At 37.8% G+C, this 10,129-nt stretch overlaps 1 protein-coding gene across 2 annotated transcripts in view; it reads right to left on the bottom strand.

Moving 5' to 3' along the window:
* Positions 1-4,565: 4,565 nt before the first annotated feature.
* The window catches only part of GJB6 (gap junction protein, beta 6, 30kDa), a 10,002-nt gene continuing 4,438 nt past the window's right edge, over positions 4,566-10,129 (bottom strand). For both annotated transcript variants that reach the window (XM_004680268.2, XM_012723137.1), the window contains exon 2: positions 4,566-6,096. In XM_004680268.2, the coding sequence (XP_004680325.1) occupies positions 5,296-6,081 (786 nt within the window). In that variant the 5' untranslated portion in view covers positions 6,082-6,096 and the 3' untranslated portion in view covers positions 4,566-5,295. The remainder of the gene's footprint in view (positions 6,097-10,129) is intronic.

The raw sequence follows: 10,129 nt of genomic DNA, 5'->3' as shown, positions 1-10,129 counted from the left end.
TCCTGCTATGAGCGAAACCATCCGGTTTTTTCTTTCTCTTTCTGGCTTATCTCACTAAGCATGATCTTTTCCAGCTTGAGGAGCTTGATTTTATAGCTGTGTCAGTTGCTTCACTAGCCCCTTCTACCTGTCCCCTTTGTGTGACTCAGTCTTGTGATGCCTCCCCTGCATTTCTTCCTCCACCAATTTATAGTGCAGGTTTTGTATTGGTTGGTTTGCATATGAAAGGTGAACACCCAAGGGTTAGTCCTGGAGTCAAGTCAGTCTCTCCAGGGTTAGTAGGGTCACAGAAATCAAAACACCAGAACACATGCTTAATAATGGGCTGTAAAATAAACCCCAATACATTTAAAATTGATTGAAATAATAAATGTTCTCTGATTACAATGAAATTGAAGTAGAAATCAATAATAGCTAACAGATAAACAATAATAATAGATAATCTTGAAACACTTTTTAATTTAAATTTTTAAAATTTTTTATTTATTTTTGCATAGAAGAACAGAGGTGTAAACCGGAGGTGCATGGTAGGGGTGGGCTGAGAAGATTCACCAGAGACAGAATAAGGAGCAGAATATATGAATTTATTGAAATATAAACTGAGGGGAGAAGCAAGGTAGACATGAGAGATCTGCTGCTCCATGTGAGTTACCATTTTGGCCAGGGAACAAATTCAGGCCTTAATGGTGATAGTGCTGAGATTTAACTCCTAGGCTAACAGGGGTTAGCATTTTATTTAATAGTGGAAAATTGGATTTTTTGATCAGGAGCAAGATACGGATTTCTGTTTTGTCCTTCCTAGTCCAAAACTAGTGATGGGAGTTCTAGCTAGTGCAACATGGCAAGAAAAGGAAACAAAAGACATATAGAACAAAAGGGAAGGAATAAAATTATCCCTATTTGCAAATGGTAAGATTGTCTAGCAGGAAATCCTAAGGAATATACAAAAATCACCTAAACTAATAAGTGAGTTCAGCAAGATCACAACTTACAAATAAAATGAAAATTTATTTTTCTATTTTTGTAATGAATATGTGGACACTGAAATTAAAGTTAATTAATACAAGACTACAATCACATAAAGAAAATGAAATGGTTAGAACTACATATAACAAACTTTTATGATTTGTATGCCGAAAACTACAAAAAACTGATGAAGGGAATCAAATAGTTGTACTGGCTATATTCATGCAAAGATTTGACATCACAAATATGTCAGTGCACCCCAAATTGATAATATAGGTTTTATGCCATTCCTATGAAAAGTCTTGGGACATTTATTTTAGACATAAACAAGAATTTTCTAAAGTGAAACAGTAGAGGAACTAGAATAGAGAAAACAATTTAAAAAAGAGTAAGTGGAAGAAATCATCTAGAAGATTTCAAGAATTACTTACATAGTATGATTACTAGATTATCTGGTATCATTGGACAGACTGACACACACATTAATGGAACAGACAGAATCCAGAGAGTGACCTCTCACAAATGTGTCCTAGTTGATTTTTGTCAGGGAGCAAATACACTTCAATGGGGAAGAGATAGCATTTTCATCATACTGTGGTGGGGCAACTGGACTTCTCCTGGGAAAAAAATGAACCTCAACTTAAAACTAAGTCTCAGGCCTTATATAAAAATTACACAAAACAGACCACAAGTTTAAGTGTAGAGTATAAAACTATACAACTTTTAGGAAAACAATAGGAGAGAAATCTTTGGGATTAAAGGCTAGGCCAAACGGTTCTTGGATGACACCAAAAACACATTCCATAAAAGAAAAACATGGAAAATTGGACATTGTTAAAATGAAAAGTATTACTCTGCATAATATCTTGTTAATAAAAAACTACAGGATGGGAGAAAATATTTAAAAACAAGACACTGTACAAGGACTGAGATCAAGATATAAAGAACTCTCAACACTCAACAGTAGAAAACCAAAAAATCTTTTGTCATTAGAAAATAGACAAAAGATTTGAAGAGAATATAGCAATGGAAAATATATGAAAAGATGTTCAACTTCACTAGCCATTAGGAAAATGCTTATCAAACACATTTATCAAAATGGCTAGAATGGAAAATAGTGATACTTGCAAAGGCTGGTGAGAATGAGGAAAAACTTGGTCACTCAGATGTTGCTGGTGGGACTGTAAATATAATGGTGTAACTACTCTGGAAAATAGGTTGGCAGTATCTTTAAAAAATGTGTGCAACTACCATAAAGCCCAGAAATTGGACTATTGGATATGTGTCCTAGGAAAAAAAAGGAAGGAAGAAAGAAAGAAATATGTACATAAATGCTTATATTTTTCACATGAACTCTAAACTGGAAACAACACAGGTGTCTTTCAGTTAGTGAATAGCTAGACAAATTGTGGTACATATATACCATGGAATATTACACAACAGTGGAAAGAAATAAAGATGAAGCTCCAGGGAATTATGATGCAGGGAGGGACAGGGGCAGAATCCAATCTCCAAAGGTTCCTATTGTATGATTCCTTTTATGACGTTCTTAAAATGACAAAGCTTCAGAAATGGTGAGTGGATCAGAAGTTGCTGGCAATTAAGCAGGAATGTGATGGGTTTGGATGGAATAGAAAGTGGGTATAAAAGTGCAATGTGAGGGATCCTTGTAGTAGTAGAAACATGCTCTATCTGATTTATCTGTGTCAGAATCCTGAGTGAGATCTTGTGTTATCACTTGTAAGACAGTACCACTGTGGGAATGTTAAAGAGAACATGGAATGTCTCTGTATTTTTTCTTACACCTACTTGTGGATCTGTAATTATATCAAATAACAGGAATGATTTTAAAAAAGAAAGTTTGGAATTATGAACACTGACTGCATTTTTTGGTGTAATGGTTACATTGTGTTTCCTTAAACAAGATTAGTCTCTAGTCTTAAAAGGCCCATATTGCAATATTTACAGATGAAATATGCATAAGATTTGCTTCAGAGTAATTCAGACAAGAGAATAAGGTCTGTTGGGATAGTGATAGACATGAACAGATAATTGTTGGGATTAGGTGAGCAGTGTGTGAATGTTCTTAACACTATACATAACTTTGGGTCATCAGGCATGGTGCTCTGGGAGTCAAAAGCAACATGGAGGTTAAGCCACTGACTTCAGATTGGACTAACCCAGAGGACATTTTCTGTGTTCTAAAGTAGCCAACCACTCCATTTGAGAATGGGTGGGCTGCTAAATTCAGCTTGTGCTCATTGAACTCCCAGGCAACTCCCCCATGGCAACTAGCTGGATCTGGCTTGAGGCTTGGCTCTGCTATTCTGCTCTTTATGATTAACCTTGGACAAGCTAACTTCTTGAAAGTCAATGTCCTCTTTGTAAGATAGGATGCCTTGCAAGAAAGAAAAAATCTTCATTCAAGAGTTAGGAGAGAGAGAAGATAGTGAAAGAAACTGAGGAGGTGAAGACTCAAGGTTAGGTTGGGCAGTATTCAGGATCCAGAAAACAGAATTTCAAGATGATAACTGAGAAGAAGCCAAAGATTTGGTGTTCAAAAAGTCATGGGTACTGCTATTGACTTCAGTTCAGTGGTGACTGTATGTCCAGGTTAAGGTATTGAGAAGTAGGTGGATAGAAAGCATGGACGGTACAGAGACAGTTCCAGAGGGAAGGACATTTCAAAGAGTGTGAAGAGTAGAAAGCAACTAGAGAGAGGAAGAGATTAAAAATATAAAAGAGAGAAAGGACCACCAGGGCTCTCATAAGGGGGACTAGGATTTCCAAGAGCATAGATGGATCCCTTTTATACACAGATTGAAATTGATGCCAAGACTGTTTTATCTGATATTTTCTCCTATCCTGTTATGAGTGTCATTTGATACCTATTCAAATAGCCATTTAAAGGTAAGAATTTTTTAAAGATAATCAGGAATTAAGAGTGCTAACTAGATTTTATTTATAGTGTGATCATAAAATTGTTTCAAAAAGTTAGTCCTTGTTTTTTATTGAGTGATACTAAAATATGTTTGGGCAAAATGATGTCTGGAATTTGCTCTGGACTGAAGAAAATGAGACTTACTTGGTTTCCTGGAGATAGATTATGGAATCATTGTGCCATGTCAGGCTCTCATATATTCATTTTCCACTTGGCGTGGAAGACCACTCTAATTATATCTCTTTACCCAGAGGTTGCATTTGTGTGTATGTTATTACTCCAAAGTGACTTGTTTGCAATTGACTTATGGACATCCACATTAAAAGACATCTGTGTTCCATCTGTTAATCCCTGGGGAGGACGATTTCTCAATCTATGGAAATGAAGGGGTAAGATTTACACTGAATTCTGAATTGCAGAAACAGTCCTTAAATTCTTCTCTGTTAAGACTGAACTGGCTCAGAGGACATTTTCTGTGTCCTAAAGCACCCCTCTTCAAACTGAAGACTGGATGGGCTCCTAACTCAGTCTATGTTCATTTCAGAGGCCCCACTGAAGTCCCAAGAGGCTCGCACAGGGCTACCAGGAGTCTCACCAGCAAGTCACCAACCAATTCATCAGACTCCTTAGGGCCAGAAACCCATACTGCAGATGAAAGTTGAAGTAGCGGGCTAATCTTTATTGAAGCAAGCACATTCAGAAGTGAGTTGTTCACAATGATTGCAAATAGGCAAGTTAAGAAAAGTTTCCTGCTTCCAGACAGGTCTGTTTACATTCAGAAAGTAGTAAAACATATTGTACAATGAACACTTTCCACCTTGAGAGTATCATGATAGTTCATATATTTGTCAATAGACATAACAAATATTGTAAAAACAATATTTACAACAAAAAAGATCCTGTATAAATTCAAAATTTTGATGCTTAGGGTATAGTTCTAAAACTAACACCATGTTTTTCTAGGTAAGAAAGACCAGAAATTATAAAAATATTTTATATAAATTTAAGTGAGAACTAGAAAACTTCAATACTATAAAAATATCTTTTACTAATAAAACTATCAATTTATAGATAAATTGTCTTTGTCAGCAATCATGATGCACTTAAATTTTCACAACACACGATGTCAGGTGGTCTGATTAAAACAAACATGTTAAAGTTTGTACTTCAAGGCACAGTTGTCAGCCTGTCTTAGTTTTCTGAGATGGACCACTTTGCATATTAATGGCATAATTATTCTACCAAAAATTAACTCAAGTAGCTGTGTATTATGAAAGTCATGTACAAAGACAAAGTCTTCAGCCTAGAGAGGGGATTTTTAGGTCAGTATGCCTTCAGGAGGCCATCCCAATTTTATTATGAGTCAGCTATGTTGTGCTTTAAAATGTTTAGCTGGGAAAACCCGTGATTGCATTTTGTCCGCTATCTGAAATAAGCTCATTCATTTCATTTTGCTTACTCTCTTTCATAGCATGATTGGGGTGATTTCTTTGCATCCGTGCTCTTTTTGATCTCCTAAAACACAGTTTCAGTAACAGGTAGCACAACTCGGCCACATTAAGCAGCACACAAATCACAGATGCAGAAATCATAAAAATGGTGAATACGGTTTTCTCAGTAGGTCTAGAAATAAAGCAGTCGACAAGATTGGGGCAAGGGTCAATTCCACATTTCAATACCCAGGGCAGGTGGTACCCATTGTAAAGGAAGTAAAACACATACATAAAGCATGCTTCAAAGACGATTCGGAAAAAAATGCTACTGGTGTACGTCCACCACAGGGACCCCTCAATCCGAACCTTCTGCTTTTTAATGTCTTCTAAGTCTTTGAATTCACTCCGTTTCTCTCCTCGCCTAAACTTGCGGGCTGCTTCGTGTCTGTTGTAGGCCACATGCATCCCTACCAGCAGCGCCGGGGTGGAGACAAAGATGAGCTGCAGGGCCCAAAGACGGATGTGGGAAACCGGGAAGAAGTGGTCATAGCACACATTTTTGCAGCCAGGTTGCAAGGTATTGCAGACAAAATCTTCCTGCTCATCTCCCCACACTTCTTGAGCAGCCACCACCAGGATCATGACCCGGAAGATGAAGATGACAGTGATCCACACCTTGCCGATGCTGGTGGAGTGCTTGTTCACACCCCCGATGAATGTGTGCAAGGTGCCCCAGTCCATGGTGCTGCTTTATCCCTAAACAGATAACAATTAGCAAAGGTCAGTTCATGACTCCAGCGAATTGCTCTTAAGATATATGGTGAAATTTTATAACTTCAACCCACCAAACTAGTAGAAGGCTTTCTGATCAGGAATGACCACTTTCAATACATTCTAGATATTCTGGTCAGAAAAAACCATGGTAGGGTTTAAGATTATCTTGATTCACTTGTACTCAGGTTATATATTAGGTTGCGATTTGACATTAATCCAGGAACTCAGGTAAACAAATTCATTTCTAATTTCCTCTTCATTATTACGTGAATAAGAAAGACATCAGGCCCTCCCTGGTGGCACAGCGGGTTGAAGAACAGCACTAAGAAGCTGAAACCACTTCCGCATGAGTTCGATTCCCGCTTGCCCTGGAGGTGACCACTTAGTGCTGCAGACCTTTCCCGACCCACCCGCTACTCCCCTCAGCAGTGTACTTCGTCGATCTGCCTGTTCTGTCTCTGGTGAAGTCTCGCCACCCCTGAGTCTCTGGCCTGTACCCCAGTTCTGTATGCACAAATAAATAAATCTTTTTTTTTTAAAAAGAAAGATATCAATTCCATTTTACCTAAGGGGTTACAGTAGATTTCATTCATTAAATGGGTTACCCAAGGAAAAACCTTTCATTGAAATGGCATAATTTGATTTACTTAGCAGACTAAGAACGGGGAGGATAAGAAAACAAAGACATTAGTTTACTTTGTAAAAACATTTTTATTTATTTCTGGCTTGACTAATATCATTTCCCATAATCATGTGTTCCTAGGAAATGTGGTAAACTAATACAGTATGGTCAAATACTGAGAGATCCTCTTTGAAAAGAGAATCATGAAAGATTTACAAAGATTTACTTGTTCTCCATGGGAACCAAGACCAGAGTTGGTTTTCACTCCTGGACAGGTACAGCACACTAAGCTCAGCACCAGCGGCCTGGGCATAGTATGGCAGAGGCCCCTCTTCTAATGCACTGATTGCACTTCTAGAGACTTTGCTACAGTTTAAACAGATGCCTTATCCTATATTGACATAGAAAACTATAGAATTGATCAGCATTCTCCTTAAAAAAATAAAAAGGTAACCTCTTTGAGAATCTTCTGAAAGTGACTATAGAAACACACTCATGCAATTTTTCACACACCATTTAGGGTAAGAGGGAGTAACCAAAAAACAAAAAGAGGGAGTAACCAAATCTCATGAACTCATCTTAGAGATATGTTCTTGTGCTTGAATGCACATGGCTTTCCCCTCTCCAGCGGACAACTCTTCTCCCTGTCACTGCCCATACTCCCCAACCCCTTTAACAGCGCCTACAAGCTCCGATTTTAAAGCCACAAGAAAATGAAAGACAACTCACATCTCAAGTGCCAGTGGAGAAAGTTTAAACACATGAAATGGATCAGACCTGATCTACTCTGAACCCCTCACACCCACAAAAGGAGAAGCAAAACATAGAAAAGTGAGACTATGGAAAAAGAAAAGAAAATACAATACTTGAGTCAAAAGAAAAAAGGGAGAGCTGACACAATGCTTGGATTAGATGGCATTGTTTTAATTGATAACAGATGAAATACAGACACTGTTATTTTACTTGCCCTACTTTATAAACGAAGACTTTTTAAAAATTGATTTCTAAAAATATGTTACAAGAGGGGTGTGGAGCTAGCGTCTGTCCACTGAGAGAGCTTTTGTGACCATTCCAGAAGAACTCAATGCCTGAGTATTGAAAAATTTGTAGATAGGATCATAATTTTATTATTATAAAAAGCTCAATGCTTGGAGAAGATCAAATACCCCAATTTTCAAAATAAGAAAATCTCGTGTTAAGGAAACTTCTGAAATAGCATCATTATAACCTATTTGTAGTTTCTATTTGTTTACTAATAGTAACCACGATGATGCAAAAGCACATGTTGTCTTAGTATCATGCATACTGTTTATAGATATAGCACATACTGTTCATAGATACTTCTAATATCATCATCAAGTTAACTGTAGATTCACAGCTCATCTAGTAACTACATCCTAATGTTTTACTAAAGAATACTATGAATAGTATGATTTACAAGGAATTTCAATCTAGGCAGAATATTCGTGTCATGCAATACAGCTGCTGAAAAGAAAACTAGGCTTACATTATATGGAAACAATGGAAAGCCTGGCTTCCCAGGCACGTTCCTCTCACTTTCAAGAGCTGGAACTCTATCTTGAGTTCATGAGGCACATGACAGCAATCCGTGGCAGAACCAAGAGCCTTGTACATACAAGAATCAAATCCTTGTATTGATCTAGGACTAAGAATTTGGATTCACTGGTGGAATTAACAGAAAGCAAGGTTTTTATTTAAAAGACAAAGAATAATGTCACAATTGTTTAAATGTAAATCCTCTGTAGTTGTGGTTTCTCATGTTTGAAATGTTAATCAGAGGCTGTGTGAGTGGCTGTTGGAGCTCAGGGAGTGGGTCTGTGCAGGAGCCATGATCTCAAGGCTCTGTAACTGACGTTATACAGTTCTCCCTTTAATACACTGCTTATACCACAACCTAGAGATTTCTAATATTGGCAGAAAATGCATCAATGATTTCAAAAGCTCATTTTAGATAATTTAAATTATGAAGTTAATTTTTAGTTCCTGATGAAAGTTATTATAAAGAAATTTCATAATTGTTGCTGTTCTGGGAGTATTTCAGGACATGAGGTGGTAAGAGGGGAGTCAGAAACAAACATTTTATAGCAGTTCTAGTTATTGCTTATTAGGTGAAGATGTTCTCTAATTAACCACTAAATATCTTTCATTGAATGTTTGGTTAATGAAATGCTTAGTCAACAACTTTTGACTTATCAAATAAAAATTCACATGTTCTCAAACTCTCCAAATGCAGAGAATTTAAGGCCATTTCCTGAGTTCTCTGTGGATTGCCTGAGCAAGTCACGCTGTGGTCGCCTAATGCTGAGCCTTCTGGGATGTAAAAGACCAAGGTGCCAAGGAACAGCCAGCCTGAGTGGCAAGGGGCCTGAGGTCCTGGGAGAGTTCAGGATCCTGTAATTGCCCACAAGTACATGGTACCCACTTTCTAGTAGCAGAACGCCTGACTGCTGCTCTTTTGGGCTTCTCCTTAAAAAAAAGGACAATGATGATGATAGTGGCTTCCTTTTTTTGCTTCTCAGGGCTCCAAGTAACTGAAGAGAGTTGACTTTGACTAAACATCAGCAATTTACTTGAACTGATAAAAGCAACAAACAAACAAAAATGGCTGTCTAAATCACAATGAAAAATAAGTGATTAAACCCAAAGACAGCTATGGCTCCCCTCACTTTACACAATTCATCAACCTGAAAACAAGTCACCTGACTTGCAGTGTCTTCTTTTAAGAGGCACAATGGTCCTATTACTTATCACAGTAGAAAAGACTGGAAAGGCTGAACTGTTTTCCACGTGTCTTATCCCTTCCTCACTCTGAGTGTGCTGTGGCAGGGCACTCAGGGAGGTAAGCCCATGATGCCACAGTGAAAGCACCTCCTTTCTTATGTCTAATACATCTCATTCCTGAGGGTCTGAGAAAGAAGTTTTTCCTGCATATCTTCTTTGGGCAGGCAGTAGAAAGAGAGCTCATCTCAGAACTATTAGGAGACAGGACGGGGATGGATGGCCCTAAACTCCCTGACGCATTGGGCATACTACTGGACTGTTCTCAGGAGGGAGCTGACAGAGACAGTTTTAAAGGACATTGGGATCCAGTTATTTTGCCTGATCTAACTCTTCAGGGTTGAGGCCTGGTTGGCTGGGGATCTATCCTCAGTCTCTCTCCCGCGAAATTGTAAACCCTAAACATTTTGGTTAGAGAAGATTTGAAGATGAAATACTCTCTGAAAACTACTTCTAAAATAATTGCATCTTTTGGAACCCTTTACAATTAGTATTTGTAAACCTCATCTGTTCATGCTTCAAGCTGATTTAAGACAATGGGAGGAACTTTTTTTTAAAAATTTTATAACAGTTTATTTTTACATCATTTTGTAT

The sequence above is a fragment of the Condylura cristata genome, unplaced genomic scaffold (assembly GCF_000260355.1).
Source record: "Condylura cristata isolate star-nosed mole 26May11 unplaced genomic scaffold, ConCri1.0 scaffold00010, whole genome shotgun sequence".
NCBI classification, from domain to species: Eukaryota; Metazoa; Chordata; class Mammalia; order Eulipotyphla; family Talpidae; genus Condylura; species Condylura cristata.
The sequence above is the reverse complement of the archived record's forward strand: the minus strand, read 5'-3'. Positions and strand labels throughout refer to the sequence as shown.